This window comes from Petaurus breviceps, unplaced genomic scaffold (assembly GCF_028583685.1).
Source record: "Petaurus breviceps papuanus isolate PSGF00001 unplaced genomic scaffold, PetGlider_PUasm1.0 140, whole genome shotgun sequence".
Classification (NCBI taxonomy): Eukaryota; Metazoa; Chordata; class Mammalia; order Diprotodontia; family Petauridae; genus Petaurus; species Petaurus breviceps.
In genome coordinates this window covers 35,301,759-35,324,333 of record NW_027185698.1, presented here as the reverse complement: position 1 = coordinate 35,324,333, position 22,575 = coordinate 35,301,759, and the positions used below count along the sequence as shown (strand labels likewise).

The 22,575-nt window shown below is 38.3% G+C and overlaps 1 protein-coding gene across 1 annotated transcript in view; it reads left to right on the top strand.

Annotated features, from left to right (window-relative positions):
• The window catches only part of LOC138147548 (janus kinase and microtubule-interacting protein 1), a 200,392-nt gene that overhangs the window by 133,187 nt on the left and 44,630 nt on the right, over positions 1-22,575 (top strand). Inside the window, exon 5 of the mRNA XM_069070057.1 lies at positions 10,747-11,241. Within this exon, the coding sequence (XP_068926158.1) occupies positions 10,747-11,241 (495 nt within the window). The remainder of the gene's footprint in view (positions 1-10,746; positions 11,242-22,575) is intronic.

Genomic DNA, 22,575 nt, shown 5'->3' with positions numbered 1-22,575 from the left:
CATGGATCCTCAAGTCAGGTAGGGGAGAGCCAACCATAACCTGGTGGGAAGATACCTATAAGAGACCAGATAGCCAGGGAACTCTGGAGCCAGGGGCTGGAAGAGGGAAGCACTGGCAAAGTCCAGAAGGAGAACTAACCCCCAGCATGTCAGCATTTGAGAGGTAGCCCTGCCTACTCCATTCATGTTTTGACATTGATGATTTCATTCTTTATTGAATTCTTGAAATACTTAGATTCTTATATGTACTAGAGACCCATATGGGCACTTGGGCATCAATTGCCCATCACAGATTTCTAAGTATTTAGTGTATAGGAAGACTGTAAGTCCCTTAAGCACCTGATTGCACCTTCTACTTACTCTGTGTTCTCCTAATAGCTAAATAAGTGTTTACAATAGAACTGATTTATAGCTTTAGGAAAGCTTATTTTTGGTGTACTTTTAGTCTTTAAGAAACTTCGAAACTGTCCAGTCCATTTTGTCTTAAATAACACCAGTACAATCTGTTCAAAAAAGGAAAATTGTCATTTGGAGTTATGTAGTATATCTATGAAACCATTTTGAATTTTTAACCAAATTGGCTTATTTAAAAACAGATAAAATACTAGCTCACCCAGTTGCTTTGGAGTCATGAAGACCTCATTTTGTTGAAATCTATTTTCTGTATTGATAATGATCACGAAGTCACATGATATGTCTGCCTGTGGCATCTTTTGTCTGGTAATACTGTAATTGCCTTCTCCCAGCATGTGTTTGTAATGATAATTCCATTTGGAAAACATGATCCTCAGCAGGAAGATACATTAAAATACAGAAAGGAAAGTAAACACTGAAATCAAATATTTGTGGAAAGAACTCTTGTTTTGAAGTCAGAAGATTTAGGTTTAAATCCTGGCTACCAGTAACAGGGACAGGGACTCTGCTACTTATTACAAGGGAAAAGTTGTTTAACCTTCTTAGTTTCTGTTCCATCCTCTATAGAAAAAAGAAATTGAACTAGATCTCAGATTTTTAATTTGTAATCCATGGAACCTAAGGGGTCTGTGGATAGATTTCAAAGGGTCAATGGGTTTGTATGGGGAAAAATACACCTTTATTTTCACTAATCTCTAAATTAATGAAGTTAAATTCCCTTCCATTATTTACAAATATATATGAATTTATAATTCCATTATAAAAATAGACCACATTTTGAGAAAGCATGTATAGCACACACCCAAATGAAGAACCCTTGGACTATGTGATTACTAAGGTCTCTTCCAACTCTAAATTCTGTGGAAAAAAAAATATTAAGTATCTCTGTTACTAAGTTCTCTGTCCTGGGTGCTGAAGGATTTGCAAATATGACTTTGCAAGATAAGGTTTTTGCTCTCAAAGGTCTGATCGTCTCATATGGAGATAAACTGTGAATAAAAATCACATACAATATAAAAGATAAGTGCATAGGAAAAGTACAAAACAAAAATATAACAATTCTTAGGAAGCTGAGGTAATTGGTAATTCAGTAGCTCAGAGAAAGCTCAGTAAATCAGATTTTATGGAATCTTAGGATTAGAAGGAAGCTTTCTTCATTTACTCTTGTCTGGATAAAAGTTAGCCCTATACCTGCCAAAGTCAGTCTCTTTACTTCTGTCCTTGATTCCATTCCCTCCTATTTCTTCCTTCAGATTGCTAACACTTTACTCTCTAGTTTTCAATCTCTTCCTATTTAATGACTAATACTTGGAGACATGCAGACACACGTAGGTGTTGCTCATCCTTTAAAGACACTGTTTTGGTTCTAACATTCCCTCAAACTGACATACTACCTAACTGTCCTCTTTCACAGCCAAAATCCTGGACAAAAGCTATCCATATTAATCTCCCCCTTCTCAACTCACTTCTAAACCCCTAGAATTTTGGTCCTGAATCTCATTACTCATTTAAAATGGATCTTTTGGAAAGTTACTAAAGATTTCTTAATTTCCAAACTCGATGGCCTTAGTTTTCATTCTTCTTGATCCCTCTTCTTGATATTGCTGACCAACATTTCCTGGAATATTTCTTCTTCTCTAGGTTTTCATGACACAGTCTCTTGATTCTCCTTCTGTTTATTTAGGCATTCCTCAGTCTCCTTTGCCATAGCATCATTCAGATCCCAGAATTAAAGATTTAGAGATGGAAGATTTTCAGAGTCATAATCCAGCTTCATCATTCTATCCATAAGGGAATCATCAGTCATTTTCAATTGTGTTCAATTAGACATTAGAAAATAGCAACAACAAAAATGCACATCACTGAAAAACCAATAATGCCCTAGAAAGCCCTAAAAAGGGAATCCCAAGTCATGAGCATTTCTTTGTGTGTCTGTGTTAGCCTTTGTCTCTTGTTCTGAGTGTCTAGGTCTCCATATGGACCTCTGTTATGTCTCTGTCCAACTCTGTCAATCTCTCTTAAATATTGTTAATTGAAGAGAATTCTTTTTTCCTCAGATTCAAGCCAATTTCCCAGTTGCTAACCCCTAACAATGAAGGAATAACCCATGTTTATATCCTAAGGCTGACCCCTGTCCACCAAATACTATTAATACAAGAGACCATTACATATAATGAACAGAGAGTAAACCAATTTATCTAAGCAGATAACAAAAATCAGACAAGTTACATGGATTAGAATACACCAGACAAATACAGAGTGAATTACTTGTTCCACTGCGAGTGAGATATTTTAGCTTAATTGAGAGAGAGAGAGAAGCCTGGATTGCACTCAAGCAGAAATATCCTGAAGTATCTAGAAAGAGAACCTGGAGATTAGGGAAATACTGAGGAATTGGCTTTCCCCTATAGATCTGACTTCCAAAATCTATTCTCTCTCTCTGAGTCTCTTTCTGAACAAAATCTGGAACTGTTTGTTTTCTCTCTTGAAGCAGGAAGGAAGAAGGCTTCTCTTCTCCCCAATTTTCCTGCCAGCTCCCCCTCACATGGGTCCAGGGCACTGATTCATTAGTCTCTCCAAAGAGGAGAGTATTGTGCAAATACTCCAGATTTGAACCTGGATTATGTACAAAAGAATAAAATTATAAGTAGCCAGAGCCAGAAAAATATACTTTTATTTCTATTGTATGGCTAATTAAAGGATATACATATGGAAGTGGGAACAGAAAGGAAAAAGGGGGAGGAAAAGGAGAAGGGAGGGAACATAAGGAATAACAGAGAGATTGACAGAGTTGGACAGAGACATAACAGAGGTCCATATGGAGACCTAGACACTCAGAACAAGAGACAAAGGCTAACACAGACACACAAAGAAATGCTCATGACTTGGGATTCCCTTTTTAGGGCTTTCTAGGGCATTGTTGCTTTTTCAGTGATGTGCATTTTTGTTGTTGCTATTTTCTAATGTCTAATTGAATTGGTTGGTGGAATTCTTACAGAAAATATGCAAATGTAGATTAACAATTTCGTTGATTTGTCCCTAACCCCATAGTCCATATATTTCAGAAATAGGGCACAAGCCAGTAGAGTGTTAGGAAATGCATAACAAATGGTTCTACTCCCATCTAAATACACACATATTTTAAAGTTTAATCTATATTATTAACATTTTCCCCATTGCTTTCTTAAGTATAGACAGTCAGTAAATCATTCCTCGATTTGCAGTATTTGTAGATTACTAAGGTTTAAATGCTGACATTGAAAATGTAACAATTGTCTCTTGACTGGTTCTAACACACCAGTGCCTTAAACTCAAGTCTTCTTGACTTCAGCAACTCCCATAAATGTCAGTCAGCTGGTCAGTTAATGAACATGTATTAAGCACCAACTTTGGGCACTGGGGATACAAAAAAGGGCAAAAAAGTCCCTGTTATCAAGAAACACACACAGTCTAATAGGAGAGACAGCATGCATGCAAACAGTCATATAAAACAAGATATCTACAGTATACATTGGATAAAAAAACATATAAATAAGTATGTCCATTATCTCTTGGTCTTTGTCCTGTGGAGTAGAATATATTGTCCTCTAGTCCAGGACTGTCAAGTTCAAATAGAATCAGATCCCTAAAGGCTGCATATTGACTTAGAAACAAATTGACATAATTAATGCATTTATTTTGTATTGCTGCATTTATTTTGTATTTTACATTAACATTTTAAGTGGATTTTATGATTTTGGCCATACTGGGGAGTTGTGGCCTTCCTACCCTAGTCTTTTCTCACTTTTGGATTAAACCTACTGAAGACCTTCACCAATATCTAACAATTACGCAAGTCAGGTATCTAGCCCCAGCTTCTCTCACTTTACACATATCAATCATTCAATGAACATTTATTAAATGCTAACTATGTGTCAGACACTGTGCTAAGTGCTGGGGATACAAAAGGAATTATACTTGTTGGATCTCATCGCCACCAAAGCTTAGTGCCCCATCATAGCTACCAGCACCATTGCTGGCATTGTGGGCAGCTGATTACTTAGAGGAAAAAAATGTAAATACATTTCTCATGGCAGCCCACATACAGGGCCCATAGAGGTCCTTCTTCCTGGAGTGTAGACTGGTTCTTGATACAGGTCATCTTAGCATGTAAGTGAATGCTATACTTCACTGGATGTTGATGATGATGATGATGATGATAGAGCTAGCATTTATGCAACACTCTGAATGCATACAGAGATGGACCAATAGCACCTATTAACTTTTAATTACATATTCTCACTATCTCATTCACAGTAAGACAAGTGAACTCACTACCAGTAGTACTGTAAGAACCACATATGGAAAGAAAAATATTTGTATTGGAAGGAATTGTAAGCAGGAGTCACAAGCCCTAGAATCTTATTCCCAACTCTGCCATTAATTGTTCTGTCTACTCTGGGAAAGTCATTCAACTTCTCTGAGCTTTAGTTTCTGCTTCTTAAAAATTAAGGAGTTGTCCTAGATGATCTCTAAGACCCTTCTTCTGATCCCCTTAGTTGTTAAGTGTTGACACCATCCTTAAATAATTGTATATATGTTTGTATGTTGACATGTTGCATCACTTCTCAGTAGAGTGTAAGCTCCTTGAGGGCAATGACTGTCCTCAAAAGTCATTCCTCATTGCCTTTTTGTTTTGTATTTTTATCCCTAAATACTAGCACAGTGCCTTGTCTACAATTGGATGCTTACAAAATGTGTGCTAGATTGGATTGGTTTAGGTTGGCTTGAAATTTCAGCTATACTAACACTTGTCTCACTAGCCTTGGTACTGATTTTCATTGAGTATTCTTTCCACTGATGGAAGATTGAAGCTCCTCCACACCTTATCTTATCGTGGTTCTTATTGGTGTGCATTTGGGAACCTTCTAGGCAATAACAACTTTCTTCTGGTTCTTTTTTTTTAATCATTGGGAGTGATAACATATGACTCTGGATGTCCATCTCTTATGTTTCTTTTTTTCTTTTCTTTTTTTGCTTTTTGAAGGGCAATTGGGGGTTAAGTAACTTGCCCAAGGTTACACGGCTAGTTTTTTTTGTGTGGGTGTTAAGTGTCTGAGGCCGGAACCGAACTCAGGTCCTCCTGACTCCCGGGCCAGCGCTTCACTCACTGTGCCACCTAGCCGCCCCCTCTTGTGTTTCATTCTTGATGAGTCAGGAGTTGAGACTAGAGTTGAACTGGAGTTCAAATCCAACCTCAGATACTTCCTAACTATATGACTCAGAGCAAGTCACCTAACCTTTGTCTGCTTCAGTTTCCTCATCTGTAAAATGGGGATAATAATAGCACCTCTCACCAGGGTTGTTCTAGGGATGAAATGAGATATTTGTAAAGTGCTTTGGAATCCTTAACGTGCCTCAGAACTTCAGCTGTTGCTATTGTCATTTTTATTATTGATATATGATGATGGGTCATTCTACATTAGTGGTTTTGTATAATACCATTTATGTTACTTCTCATATACAAATGCTTACTGGCAACTGGCTGCCACATCTTTTGCCCACCATATGTATTTCCATTGTTCTTTTGGTAATTTATAATCTTAATTCTTCTGAAAGAGTGATGTTCCATAATTTACATCCACAGTCACCAGGAGAATGCTATTGGTTTTTTTTTTCATTTTTTTTTCCATTTTTCAAATGCTTTACTAACTTCTAATTTACATAATTCATTTCCTCCAGATTTTGAGTTACAAATTTTCTCCCTGTTTTTCTCCTACCCACTGCCCCAAAATAGCAGTCCCACAGGATATCCCCTTCTCTATTCTGCTCTCTCCCATATTTTCTCCCATACTCCTTTCGACTTTTACAGTAGGGCATGGTGGATCTCTATGCCCCAGAGCCTGTATATCTTATTTCCCCAATTACATTTAAAATAGTATTAATAATAGTATATATATTTAAACATTTGATTTTAAAATTTTGAATTCCAGATTCATTCCCTTCCTCCCTTGTCACCCACCCTTATTGGGAAGATAAGAAGTTCAGTATAGGTTGTACATGTGTGGCTAATGAAAAACAATAACATAGTAGATATATTGTAAAAGACTGACTATGTTTCCCTCCCTTCTATCCCACCTCCCACTTGTTCTATTCTCTACTTTGATCCTGTCCCTTTTAAAAAAAACTGGATGCTTCCAACTTCCCTGCCCCCAAGCCTGCCCTCCCTTCCATCATCCCTCCTCTCATCCCCTTCCCCCCTACTCTCCTGTAGGGTCAGATACCCTATTTAGTGTGTATTTCATTCCCTCCCCAAGCCAAATTCAATGAAAATAAGGTTGACCCATTCCCTTTTGCCTCCCTATTCTTCCCCTCCATTGTAACCATTTTCCCTTGCCTCTTCTTTATGAGATAGTTTACTCCATTCTGTTTCTCCCTATCTCTTCTCATTATATTCCTCTCTCACCTCTTAATTTCACCTTTTAAGTATCATCCCTTCCTATTAAATTGGTCCTGTGCCCTCTATTTATGTATACCTGTAAACATATATACACACATTCACATATGTATTCATATGCCCATATACCCTCATATATAGACATTATATATATATATATATATATATATATATATATATATATATATATATGCCCTTCAGATATTTTTATACTGAGAAAAGTTTCATCAATTACAATTATCATTTTTCCATGTAGGAATGTAAATAGTGCAACTTTGATAAGTTCCTTATGATTCCTTTTTCCTGTTTACCTTCTCATGCTTCTCTTGCTTCTTGTATCTGAATGTCAAATTTTCTATTAAACTCTGGTTTTTTCATCAAGGATACTTGAAAGTCCTCTATTCCACTGAATGATCATATTTTCTCCTGAAACATGATACTCAGTTTTGCTGGGTAGGTGACTCTTGGTTTTAATCCCAGCTCCTTTGACCTCCGGAATATCATATTCCAAGCCCTTCGATCCCTCAGTGTAGAAGCTGCCAGATCCTGTATTATCCTGATTGTGTTTCCACAATATTCAAATTGTTTCTTCCTGGCTACTTGTAATATTCTCTCCTTATTCTGGGATTTCTGGAACCTGGCTATAATATTCCTAGGAGTTTTCTTTTTGGGATCTTTTTCAGGAGGTGATTAGTGGATTCTTTCAACCTCTATTTTACCCTCTGGTTCTAAAACATCAGGGCAGTTTTCTTTGAGAAATTCCTGGAGGATGATTTCTAGGTAATTACATTGATCATGGCTTTCAGGTAGTCCAATAATTTTTAAATTATCTCTCCTGGATCTATTTTCCAGGTCAGTAGTTTTTCCCATGAGATATTTCACATTGCCTTCTATTCTTTCATTTGTTTGGATCTGTTTAACAGCATCTTGATTTCTCATAAAGTCATTAGCTTCCATTTGCTCCAATCTAATTCTGAAGCAATGATTCTCCTCATTGAGCTTTTGAGATTCTTTTACCATCTGGAAAATTTGACTTTTTAAGGCATTCTTCTCCTCATTGCCTTTTTGAGCCTCTTTTGCCATTTGAGTTAGTCTGTTTTTTAAGGTGGTATTTTCCTCAGTCAGGCTGTTGACCCTCATTTTGTAATTTTATTGCATTGTTCTCATTTCTCTTCCCAATTTTTCCTCCACTTCTCTTATCTGCTTCTTAAGGTCCTTGTCTCTATGGCCTGTAACCAGCTTGTATTTTCCTTTGAAGCTTTTGGTGCATGAGTTCTGACTTTACTGTCTTCCTCCTGTTCCATGCTTTGCTCCTTTTTGTCCGCAAAATAAGAGTCTAATGTTGGAATCTTCTGTCTGCTTTGTTTCCTTTGCCTGGTCATGTCACCCCTCAGTCACTTGAGCCCTAGGCTTTTTGCCACAATAGGACTCTGCCACCAGACAGGGGAGCTTTTGTCCCAAATGCTGGGGTTTTATCAGCTGCTGCAGGTATTAGATGGGTGCCCTCTCTGAGGCCTCCACACGCTCTGGCAAGCTGGACACATGCCCCAGGACCTCCACCCTAGACTGCAAAACAGATCCAAGCAGGTTAAAGCAAGAGCAATTACCCCTCAGACTGGTCGCCTGGTCCCCCTGCACTCTGCAGGCCAGGAGCAGAAGCTGCCAAATGGTGCTGGCTGGCTGTGTCAGAGGCTCATCCGTTTCTCTCCCTGGGGGCAAAAGCTGACGCACTCCCACTTACTGGCTCTCAAAGTTCAGACTGCACTGACCTCTCACTTTGTCCTTCGCATCTGTGTGTTGATAATTCTGGAAACAGCCACAGCTGCTATTGATTTGGAGTCCCTCTGGCCGGAGGCTGGTCAGGCCCACCCTGGAGCTAAAACCTCCAGCTCACACTGGCTGGCTGATTCCTGCCAGCCTGCTGAGCTGTCCTTAGTGGGTGGTTAGCTTCTCTGTGTCATTTTGTGGGTTCTGCAGCAACAAAGTTTGTTCAGAGTCCCCTTTTTACATTGATTGGGGAAGGTGGAAGTCAGAGCCACTCAGAGGTAGTGCTTCTACTACACCATCTTGAGAACGCTATTGTTAAAGAGATGGGCTTCTGTTACAGAAAGAAGTATGGGAATATTAAGAGCTCTAAGAAGTTTCCTAAATTCTTTCCAACTTGATATCTTATTCATTTCTGTAACCAATTCATTATCCACCTCTATCATGTGTCCAAGGTACATATATTAATGGACTAAGTCAATGTGCTGCTTCTTTAGGTTCATGGCTTTAATTGTCTAATATGCATGTTTCTATCCACTTTGGTTTTGTGGTGTAGGTTGCATTAGTTCATATAAATCTTACCAAGTTTCTCAGGAACAAATACTTTCACTATTTCATATGGCACAGTGTGATTCCATCACATTCATGTACAGTAATTTGTTCATCCATTCCCAAATGATAGGTATTTCCCTGAGTTTTCAGATTTTTATCTCTATAAAAAGAACTGTTTTAAACATGCATTTGGGTATTTTTCATTTTTCTTTGCTCTCTTTGAGGTTTATCTCCTAGCTCAGTTCAAGGTGGCTCATCATCAGATTGCCTACAAGATGGTAACATTTTTGACCATAGCTACTCTCAAAAACTGTCCACTGCATTGGAAGAAGTATATCAATGGAGGGTAGACCAACCCCAATGAAATGACAGTTCCCTAAAGTGTCAGTGTATGTTTATCATGTAATTATAGATTAAGTGCTGGAAGGGAACTTAGAGGCTGTTGAGTCTAACTTTTTAATTTTATAGATGATGAAACTGAGGTCCAGGGAGATTAAGTGAATTGGCTAGAGTCCTTAGCTGGTGTTGTTGAATATGGGATTTGAATCCACATTTTCATAACTCCAAGTCCCTAGCTCTATCCATTGTACTGAAGTGCATCTAAAATCTCTCCATGAATCTGGGAAGTTCCTTGAGATCAAAACCTGTAGCTTATGCTTCCCTAGTCTCCAAAGTCTTGAACCACAGTTTTAGGCATCTAGTATGTGTGGGATAGATCTTTATTTGATATGACACTTCGGAAGGTCTTGCTTCCGGGGCACAAACACACGTGTCTTCTCAACAAATGTAGAAAAGCAACATCATGTTGGAGACAGAGTGCTGGATTTGAATCCAGAGAGTTCCAGTTCAAGTCCAGGTCATAGTTCTAGAACTTTGATAAGCCTTTTAACTCTTTGGACTCTTTTAACTCTTTTTTAACTTTCTTCCTCTGTAAAATGATAGGGTTGGACTAGATGATATCAAGACCCTTTTAAACTGAATTAGTGATCTTATTACACACTGATTAAAATTTACATAATAAAAATTATCTCATTTATGTGATTTTTAAATTTTGATTTATGATTTACAGTAGGTTGGATTTTGTAGACATTCTCCTTTGGAGTGAGAATGGAAATGAGGTTTTAAATGTACTTGACTTCTACTCACTCATAGTAGGTTTCATGGAAGAGGGAAGTTTTCAAAGGATATTTGAGAGGCTAAAGAACATGGAGACCAGGGGTGTTGGTATAACTACTGGTTACTTCTAAGTTTAGTAAAGGGCTCAGAAACTTGTTTCTTAACCCTCCCTTGGACTCTTAAGACCTCAGCTATAGGATAACAACTCACAGAAATCCTTTTACTGTAGGCTTTTTTATATTAAGGTAAGGACATGTTTACAATATGTGGAAACGATACCTTCCAGGTAGCCTTATCTAATGGATGCCTCTCTTAATTAAGATTGTCTTTGCCTGCCAGCTAATGCTAAAGGAGAGGGGAGGGTTGCAGTTCTGAAACTTTTTCTTGGGATCCCATGCATTTGACTTTGGCCTTTGTCTTGACCATGATTATCTATTAACCCATGCTGTGTTTTGTTGCTACAGGTAGGAAAGCTTCGGGAGAAAATCCAAGAAGTCAAGCAAGAGAGAGAACAGGAGCAGCACAAACACACTGCCTATATCTCTGAGCTGAAGGCGAAACTACATGAAGAGAAGATGAAGGAACTACAGGCCCTCAGGGAGGCACTCATCCGGCAGCATGAGCAGGAGGTTGCCCGAATGGTCAAGATCAAGGATGGGGAGGTGCAGCGCTTGCAGACCACAGTGAACGTTTTGAGAGATGGCGCAGCTGACAAAGTGAAAACCACCTTATTGAATGAGGTCCGAGAAGAAGCCCGGAAATCATTCGATGGGGAACGCTTAAAGCTGCAGCAGGAAATATTGGAGCTAAAATCTGGGAAGAAGCAGGTTGAGGAGGCTTTGAACAATTTTATGCAAGCGGATAAGATGAAGGCTGCTGACCTACGCATGGCTTATCAGTCTCACCAAGATGAGATCAATCGAATAAAAAGGGAATGTGAGCGAGATATCCGCAGACTGGTAAGTGAGTTATTAGTGGCAGTTGGGTTGATATTAATTGAATCCCAGGTCTGGGAGGCTTCTTGAGAGCCCTCCTAGGGCACATGGTAACACCACTTGCTATTCTTTTTTTTGTGAGTTTTGCAAGGCAATTGGGGTTAAGTGACTTGCCCAAGGTCACACAGCTAATTTTTGTGTTAAGTGTCTCAGGCTGGATTTGAACTCAGGTCCTCCTGACTCCTTAGCCACCCCTACCATTTGCTATTCTAAGACTGTTGTACTTGCCAAAAGGTTAAGTTGGATGAAGACATCCAGAGAGGCAGCATCATGTAATAGAAAGAGCATTAGATTTAGATTTGGAGGACCTGAGTTCAAATCCCACCTCAGCTTCTTTACTGTCTGTATAACTTTGGGTAAGTTATATCTGACCCTCAATTTTTATCTTGACTGTACTAGGTTACTTCACCTTAAGATCCCTTCCAACTCCACATCCCAAAATCAGTCCGTTTCATTTTCCTTAGTGACTTATTTTTAACTTTCTTTCGTTCTTAAAAAAAGAAGAGGGTTTTATTCTTTTTTTTTTTAATATTTGAAAACAACCAACCAACTCATCCTACAATCATGCCACTGTATTATCCATTGAAGCCAGGATACATATCCTCAAATGGTTCAAATAAATTTTGTCACTAGTTCATGTTCCCATCACCTCTTGCCTGGACTATGTCAACAAACTCCCCTAATTGGATTCTTAGTTTCAGTTCTCCCTCTTTTTCTGATCAATCCTTCAAATAACTGACAAAATAATCCATCTCAAACACAAGTCTGACCATGTCAGTCCTCTGCCAAGTAACCTTAGTGACTCATTGCTGCCTCCAGGATAAACATACAGATTCCTCTGTTGTACTTTTAAAGCCTTGTGTGATTTTTCTCCAGCATTCCCTTTCCAGGCTTCTTATATGTTATTCCCCTTCCCACATTCTGATTCTGTTTGCACTGTCCTACTTGCTATTTCCTACCCTCAGCATTCTACATTCTGTCTCTGTGCATTTGCGTAAGTCATTGACCTTCTGCTGGAAGGCAGTCATTCCTTCCTCTTCTCTACTTGTCACCTTCATTCAAGAGTTAACTCATGTAGACTGTGGGAAGCCTTCCCTTATGCCTTTAGTTGTTAGTGTGCTTCTCCCTCTTAAGTTATATATCAAGTGTGTGTATGTGTGTGCATACATATATATTCACACATATATACACTGATCAATACATGTACTAATATAATAAATACTGAGAGTACTATATGTCTATTTACTAAATAGATAGAATTACTTATGCATACACACACACACTCAGGGTTAGCTACGTGGCACAGTGGATAAATCACTGGGCTTGGCGTCAGAAAGACTCTTCATGAGTTCAATCTCACCTCAGACTCTTACTAGCTGTGTGACCAGGAAAAGACACTTAACCCTGTTTGCCCCAGTTTTCTCATCTGTAAAGTGAACTGGGGAAGGGAATGGCAAACCACTCTGGTATTTTTGTCAAGAAAACTCCAAATGTGGGATGGCTAGGGCTGGCTCTGGAGTCAGGAGGACCTGAATTTGGATCTGGCCTCAGACACTTAACACACACAAACAAAAAACCTAGCCATGTGACCTTGGGCAAGTTACTTAAACCCAATTGCCCTCCAAAAAGAAAAAAAAAAAGAAAACTCCAAATGAGGTCACACAGAGTCGGGCACAACTGAAATGAATGAACAGCATCAACAAAATGCATGTGTATACACACGCACATATATGTATACATGTATACACACACTAAAACATGTGAACACATAGCGATTTGGTGAGAGAACTAACAAGCCTCCCTGGACCCCAGTTCCTTTATTTGTAAGATGAGGGATTTGGACTAAATGGCCCCTAATGTCCCTTCCAGCCTGTGGTGTATGAACAGATCAGGAATGGCCTTTTGAAGGGAGTACAGAAGAGGAAGCTGAGATGTGAGAGTACATAAAGCACAAAACCACACCAGCACCTTATCAACCAAACACAAAAGGAATTGTTAAAGTAATAAATAGAGGAACCTATTTCCCCAAACTGATCAGGAATGGAAAACTCCTTCTCTGGGAGTTGTACTTGCATAAACTTACAGTCATCTCATACTCAAACTCATATTTGTCTTAAGTTTATAGCACTCATCTAGTTGGATTATTCGTATAAAGACATTTCAATCCAGTTATATATTCATCTGAACAAAGGGACAAAAGGCTACTGAGGTGTACTGTCAGGGTATTCTGAACAGCTCATTGTAGGTTTGAGATCATAATTCTAAGACCTTTTTCTGCTTCACCCTCTGATCTACCCCAGCGGCCCAGAATATGGCTTTGTGTCCATACCTCTCCAGGTAATCCAGTGTTAACTCCTTTTATCCTTGTGTGTGACTATGGTTTCCAATGTTGCAATTCCTGTTGTGTTGAAACAGTTGATGCTAGAATGGCTTTGCCTCCCTTCAAGGGACTCTTATTCTGATAAGGGCTTCTTTAAATTAAACTAGAAAATTTGTGGAGAAAGAAAAGCAAAAGTGGGAGAGAAATAGTGAAGAAAAGAGGAGATGATATACCTCAAGTAAGTATAATTCTGATTAAGATCTTTGCATTTACAATTGCAAAACAAGGTCAGATTCATGAGCTCCACATAGAGAGATTCTATGAAATCTTTGACATAGGTTATAGGATCACAGTGTCCATTTATAGATTAAAGCAGTTTGGGAATCTTCTTTGTATCCTATGCTACTGACTCATTGAGGGTAAACAGAAAGGAAAAATAAATATCCCCAATGAGTCCTACAGACACGATTTGAAAATTGCTGGTTTCCATGACAGTGCAAATGCTTGGTGTCCCATTCCCCCATCAAAAATATCTTATTTTTTTTTTAGTTAGAAGGGAACTTAGAATTCCTTAGAATCTAATCCACTCCCTACCAAAAGCTACTTTTTATCAATATCACCAAAAGAATGACTTTCTCAGCCTCATTACATTAATAAATAACTGTACCATATTTCTAGTTATAAATGCTAAAGTAAATATGTATCATGATGATTATTATAATACTTCTGTGGCCAGAGCCTTGTAGGGATGGGAACTCAACATGTGACTTCCTTGGAATAGGGAGCTCCCAGGACAGGAGACTCTCTTTGCCAATGCAGGTTAGTACCTTTTCTGCAAATCATGGTTTTAGGGAGTTGCATAGAACCAGAATATATTCCAGGCTCTGTACTAGGCACTAGGAATTCAAAGAAAAGCAAAAACACAGGCTCTGCCCTCCAGAAGCTCCTATTATAATGATGGTGACAGCATGCAAATATTTGTGCAAACCAGATATTACAAGGCAACCTTAGGGAAGTCACTAAGAAGGAGAAAGGAGGGCAGGAAGGGCCTCCTGTAGAAAATGGAGTCTGAACTAGAGGGAAAGGAAACAAGTTGGCCTTAGTTGTTGGAGGGGCTGGCGATATCCACTTCTCAATCTCCAAAGGGATTAGTTACTAGAAACTCAGCATCTTATCTTCAGGAAGAGGAGGAAGAGGGCAGCTGCCCAGCAGTTATCTTCCTGAAAAGGAGTCTTCTGATTTTCCATACCTGGTTGTTCTAAGTTCTGCTCCTACTTGGTAGGTCGGATGCCAATGCTACTTTTTTCCATAATTGCTTTCTACTCCTCCATTGTGGTCATGGCTTTTTTTTTTAATATATGGGGGATTAGGGGCAGCCATGTAGCACAGTGAGTAAGAGCACCGGCCCCAGAGTCGGAATGATCTGGGATCGAATCCGGGCTCAGACACTTAGCACCCACCCAGAAACATCTGGCTATGTAACCTTGAGCAAGTTACTTAACCCCAATTACTTAAAAAAATATATGGGGAAGTATTCCTAGTTGCCCTCTTGCCTGAAATATCACAAGTAGAGAAACTATACAGGAGTCAATAAGTATCTGGTCTCCATTTCTGATTTAATAAGCAAGAGACTGTTAATATAAATAATATAAATTGCTGAAAGGGGTATAACTTCAAAGGAAAATGGCTTATGGGTTACTTATACCTTGTTTAGCCATTCCACTCAGGTACTATTCTTCATGACCCCATCTGAGATTTCCTTAGCAAAGGTACTGGAGTTGTTTGTCATTTCCTTCCTCATCTCATTTTGCAGATGAGGAACTGAGGCAAAGAGGGTGAAGTGACTTGCCCAGGGTCACACAGCTTGGAAGTATCTGAGGCCAGATTTGAACTCATGAAGGGAGGTATTCCTGACTCCAAGACCAGCTCTCTATCCACTGTGCTACCTAAGCCAGGCTTACCTTGCATAGGTCAAAAAAGTGGGTAGAAAAAAGGGTCATACAAGAAAGCCATTGAAAATGCATGGAGTCAAGAGGTAGAGTGCCTTGTGTCAGGGACAGTGTCACTGGAGAATAGAGACTAGCTATATACAAACATGAAATAGAAATAGATGAATTAATAATAATCATGTTAAATGAATTTCCCCTTTTATCAGATTTTGTTTTTGTCGAATAATTTAAAAATCTTAAAGTATTTGTCTTTTTGCCTTAGATGCCACCATACCACTCACTGCTAAATTAAATGCTTAACTGCAGGGTTGAGAGCATCTTATGAGCCTAATGGCTTCTATTTCTCTGCTCCTTTAAACCTTTCTGTTCTGTTATTTTTAATTGGCTCATTATATTTTTGTATGCCACCTACAGTCTTTTTTAGGAAGCAGGTAAGGGTAAAAATCCTTGACAAATGAATCAAACTTTAATCTCTCTCTGTAGACACTGCTGGGGCTCAGGAACAGTTAGGCTCCATCATTGCTGATGTAGTCATTCTGAGACAGTGTACCTGAGACAGTTACCTCCGAGAAGACACAGCATTAGGAGGTTTGCTGCGCAAGCACAACATATGGCAAATTGGAAGTGGCTTGCAACTTTCAAATCTATATTTTCTCCTTCAGAAAATTGCCTTCTTCCAAGGAATTTCAGAAATACTATTGAGGTCTAAATTCTTCTAAGAGGGGAGAAAATTCAGAGCTGATATGAATAGACAGAGGAGAGGGAATGAACATTTATAAAGCATCTACTATGTGCTAGAAACTGTTACATGCGTAACAAATATCTCATTTAACCTAGAAAGAATGAATGGATTATTCAGATTTTTCTAGGTAATCAATATGTTTTCTTTTTAATTTTTAGATTATTCCTCTGTTTCTAGGATTGTGGCTAACATCCTCACTAGAAGACAGTTCTTGGGTTTAAACAAAATAATGATCTAATAATTCTTAGGCTAATGAATGATTTGAACAAGTTTTGAGAATAGTAACTGTGGCTGGGAGATATTAATGATTTCAAAAGCCCAAGCCTCATTCTAACAATATATCAATTACTGTTTGTACCTTAGTTGATGGATCACTGGGTATTTCCTAAGACTCAGATGTGCTAAGGTTATCTTCTGTAAAGTGTCAGTGGCAAGATTAGAACCTAGATCTTTCTGACTCCAAATATAGCCCTACATTCACCATATTAAATTGCCTCTTGAGCAATACTACTAGGTTTTAACACATTTAGGGATTGTAACAGTTGTGTGTTTTAAAGAGTCCCAGTTTCATTAGTTTTGGGGGGAGAGTATACCTCATCTGCCTTTAAAAATAACAACTCATGTATTTTTAAATTTCTTTTCATTTAATGAAACTCCAGTCTTGGAGTGACAAATGAACTGAAATCTAATAATAATATTTGTTTTTGCAATAGATCAATTATGCAATAAAACAATATTAGCTAAACTAACAATATTATGTATATGAAGGAAATCAATTTGCTTCCTAGTGAAAATGCTTAAAAATAGATAGAATTAAGGAGGATCTTTAGTGATACCATTTTACATCATTTGAATTTTCATTTTAATGTTTATTATTCATTTAAGAATTATTTTATCATTATATGTGAAACAGTTCTAATAATCACTTCAAAATGGATTTCTAGGGTGATACTGTGGAAAGAGCACTAGATTTTGAGCCAAGAGGCTTGAATTCAAACTCTGATTCTAAGTCATTTGATCTGGGTGACCACAGACAAGTGATTTAACATTTCATAGTTGCAGTTCCCTTCTCTGCTAAGTGAGGAGAAAGATCCTTGCATGACTACCTATCTCACTGGTTGTGAGAGCTTTATAAACTTCAGAGCACTGTAGAAATGAGAGTTAGTGATTTAAATACCCAAGGACCTCAATGTCAAAGAATAAGAACAATGATGACCAATTTATAATCGAAACTTTTGTTAGTATTCTATAGACTACCTGGAAGATAAGTAAGGAGAGAGTCCAAGGTAGCTTCATAGATTTCCATCATCAAGAAGTACATGAGAAATAACCAATGAGCTTTGATTGTGTTCTGTCTTCTTTCCTCATGGAACCCTAGAATTTCAAAGTAGGAGGGACCTTAGAGATCACTTATAAGAGAAAACTGAGGCCAAGAGAAGGGAGGTGGTTTGCCCGAAGTGACTTAGTGAGTCAATAGAAATACATTAGTTGGCATTCCAAAAGTACAGTGCTCTAAAAGGTAGATTAATGGTTAAGTTTCAGATTCCTGTTACTGGATAAATTAAGTGTATTTCAATGTTGACTTTCTTTTTTTTCATATGCAAACTATTTTTATTTTTATTTTTTTACTGATATGGTCCTTTCATTTTAACATTTCACAAACAATTATAACCATTGAATATGGACAATGTGCTCAATTAAACTTTGGGGCAGATAAAAGGTTAAGCAAAATAGAATTCATTTTGCCCTTAAAAGTCTTTAAAATTTAGGGGCAGCTAGGTGGCACAGTGAATAGAGCACTGGCTCAGGAGTCAGGAGGATCTGAGGTCAAATCTGGCCTCAGAAACTTGACACCTACTAGCTGTGTCACCCTGGGCAAGCCACCCAACACAATTGTCTCCACCCCCCCAATAATTTAATGAAGGCAATCAACTAGCTATATAACTCAAGTAATATTTTATTATATTTTAAATTTTTTTTATTTTTTATTTTTGCTTTTTGGAGGGCAATTGGGGTTAAGTAACTTGCCCAAGTTTACACGTCTAGTTTTGTGTGTGTGTGTGTGTGTGTGTGTGTGTTAACTGCCTGAGGCCGGAACCAAACTTGGGTCCTCCTGACTCTGGGGCCAGCGCTTTACTCACTGCGCCACCTAGCCGCCCCAATATTATATTATTAAGTCCAAACTAAGTGCTAATCATTTTGCTATATGTTGGAGATACAAAAACAAAACAACCTACTTAATTTTAAAAAAGAGGAATACAAAGTCCTATGAGATCAGATAAAGGAGAGATTATTTCCAGATAGAAGGAAAAAAAACCCCTTACAGGAAAGTTGACATTGGAGGTGGGTCTTTAATAATAATAATAATAATAAACATGTGGTTTTAAGGTCTGAAAAGTACATATGTATCTCTACCTATGTCTATCATCTATTCATCTATATATGCCTTTTTCTTTCTCTCTTTCTCTCATCTCATTTGATCCTCACAATGACCTTGCAAGGTAGTTATAATTATTATCTTAATTTTTATAACTTAGGAAGGAGACCGGGGCAGAAAGACCTTAAGTGACTTGTCCGTGATTATATTAAGTGTCTAAGACACAATTTGAACTCAGGTTTTCCTGATACCAAGTCTACTACTTTTCTTCCCTATGCCATCACAGGCCAAGATAGGGAAGGGAAGGAATTCTAGGCACAGAGACAGATAGTAGTCCAATTTGACTAGAGGGTGTTGTCATTCATCCTTCATTTTCAAAAAGGACCAATGATATCATGGGTGACATCTTGCCTTGTGCGTGAATTGGATTTAAGTGAGGCAGAGTTGTGGGAAGCTGCCAGCCTCACTGTCTCTTTCTGAGTCATCCAAGCCACTGAACATGCTATAGCTTCTTGGAGCCACAGATGAGAATTAGGTGAAGGTGGATACCAAAGGTGGATGCACAGCTCTGATCAGGAAGGAGTAGCACCACTGGTATGAGGGCTTGGCTAGAGGGTAGAGTACACAATAAGGAGAGGCAGCAGTATGAAATAAAACTGATGAGGCATATTGGAACCAGACTATGGAAAATCATAAAAACAAGTTTCTAGAATCTAGGTTCTATAATCCAAAGAGTATCTATGAAAAGTTTTAATTAACGGAAGAATATGGTGGGACCTGAACCTTATGAAAGCTATACTAAGCTTACTCTTTAATGGATTGAAGAGTAAAGTATCTGAAAGCAGGATGACTTCTTAAGAGACTAGTGCAATAGTTGCAGTGAGGAGGTAACTGGGACCTGAAATAGGATGTTGGCAGTGGAAATGATGAAGAGACAATATTGAGAGATATTGTGCAGAGAGAATGTATAGGGATTGATTAATGAACATGTGGTACTGGAGATGACTCTGAAACAATGAGTATAAATGACCAGGAGAATAAAAATGTCATTGACAGACATCAGGAAATCAGGAAGAGCACCAAATTTAGATGGGAAAGATCATAGGACCAAAGCTTCAGAGCTGGAAGTGTTCACTAATCCAACCCCTTCATTTTACGAATGAAACTGAGACTCAGAGAGGTTAGATGACTTTCCTAAGGTCATTCAGGAAGTAAATGGCATAGCGGGGGTATGAAATGGTCTATTGTTCCAAGTTCAGCTCTACATTATTTCTAGTACATCATTTTTTTTAAAGTGCTAATCCTGAGGTTCTATTGAGACACTCTGATGGAGTGCAGTAGGCAGTTGGGTTAGTTGGAGAGAATTCAGGACTAGAGATGAAATATTGGAAATTGCTGCAAAATGATGACAGTTGAATTCTTCAGCCACTTGTCAGCATTACTCCTAAAAATGTTGATTTTGTCTCGAGATTTGGGCCATTTTTTCCCTTTTCTTTTCAATTTCTTCTCCAGAGCTTATTGTGGCAAAGTAACAGTCATGCACTGGTCTGAGTCAGGCACTGTGCAAATATTACCTCATTTGATACTCTCAACAACCCCGGGGAGTTAAGTGTTATTATTCTCCCCATTTTTCCAGTTAAAAAATGGAAGCAAATAGAGGTTAAGTGACTTGCCCAGGGTCACACAGCTAACAAATGTTTAAGGCCAGACCTGAGGTCCTCCTGAGTCCAAGCCCCATCCACTGTTCCACCTTGCTGCACTTCTTAGGATTCTTGTGAAGATCGTGAGATAATATTTATAAGCACTTTTAGCACAGTGGCTGTCACAGGCTAAGTGATTGATAAACGTTTCCTCCTTCCCGCCCCAGCCTGCTTCTGAATTATGGAGTGTAAAACTGCTCTGAAACTGACCTGCCTCAATGTGGACTTTCTGCAGCATTCTGTCCTTCATCTTCTTCTTAAGTTCATATCAAAGGTCTATCATTTTTCACCTTATAGTTTATAGATAAGATTACATTTGTAAAATGTATGTGTACCAATTGACTTTTGTCTAGAAAAGTTCAGTGGAATTTCTATAAACTTAAAATTTATTTACTTTTTAAATCATCAAGCTTTTATTTTCTCCCTCCAACTGGACAGAAAAAGAAAGAATGAAATCCTTGTTAAAAAACATTTATAGTCAAGCAAAATAAATTCTCATATTGGCCATGTCTAAAAAAATGTTAAATGTAAATTTTAGAATACTATTTATATATTACCACCAATGAATCAATGACAGTAGAACTTCCATTTTTGGTTTTTAATTTCACAGTCTATGATGGGCTATATAAGAAAATAGAAATGATGCTAAAGAAAAAAAAATCCCATCCAGTCATCTGGGGCTCCCAGGATTAGATATATTTCCATTTGTTTTAACATTATTCCCAATTAACAGATGAGTGAGCTGAAGCTTGGAGGGCAAATCATTTAACCACTGTTGAACAGCTTTTAAGTGTCAGAGTCTGAGCATAAACCCAGGGCTTCCAAGCCCAACAATGCTTTCTCTAAATCACAATGTAACTTTTCAAAGGTCTTTCCTCACAATGACGTAGTTAATGCACACTACAAAGAATTTCTTCCTTATTTTACATATGAGGAAACTGAGGCTGAGAAAGGTAAAATGATTTATTTACACATAATAGACAATAGACTAGAGATAGAAAAGAAATGATCCCCCACTCCAATTATTTTCAAAGACTTGACTTCAGTTCTGTTCCTATGGAAGATGCTTATGAGGGAAAAAAAAGTCTAAATATGAATTTCCCTAATGAAGGTTAAAAATGAAAGCATTCCCTAAACCTAACTCCCTTAGAATTCTCCTTGGAGAAAATGAAATTTTATTTCCTGATTAAATTCCCTTTAGATAAAGGCCAGTTTCCTTTATAGCAGGATGAGACAGTAGCCCATGGCAACACAGTGTCCTGGGTGGATTATCAGTTGCTAAGCCACTCTTTTCTTTGACTGTTTATATTGGATTAGGAAGACCAGGAGGAGTTCAAATTTCCTCTAACATATTCAGTTCAGCTCATTTAAGGACTAAATGAACAAGTATGATAAAATGAAAACTATGCTAAGATGGAAAATAACTGTATTTTATGACCTGAATTTGAAATGAGGCAGTATGGAAAAGTGGAAATACCACTGCTATGGGAGGCAGGGAACTTGGGTTCACATTTCACTTCTGACACTACCTGTTCATTCTTGGACAGCCTCTCCGAGACTCACCTTCCCTATAATGGCATTCCAATTAGTAACTGAGGTGCCACTTGAACTCAGTTCTGCTGACTTCCACACCAGAGATCTTTCCACTGACTCCAGAAGCCACACTTCCAATGTAGACAATCTCCACACTGGTACAGTTGGAGCACTGAACCTGGAATCAGGAAGACCTGAGTTCAAATCTGACCATAGACCAGCTGTTTGACCCTGGGAAAGTTATTTAATCTGTCTGCCTCAGTTTTCTCAACTAGAAAATGGGGATAGTAATAGCACCTTCATCCCAGGACTGCTGTGAGGATCAAATGAGATTATATTTGCAAGTTATTTCCATCCATTAAATATAGACTTTTAAAGTATAAAGTAGAACTTTGAAGGGAAGGTTTTAAGAAAATGTTGAATTGATCCTGTCTAGATAACCCTAAATGCTTTGGAGAGGTACCAAAGAAGCCAAGGTCCTGGGTCAGACTCTTCACAAGTCAATTAATTTTATGCTGTTGTGTGGCCCATGGACTGCAGTAGCTACTATGTGTAGACTGTTCACCACAAGAGGGTGCTGGTGATAGCATGCAAATCCATCCTCAGAAATTCAGTTTCAAGTATAAGCTTTGTTAATGGCAGGTCAGTATCATTCTCTCCACAGTATGCAAAGGAGT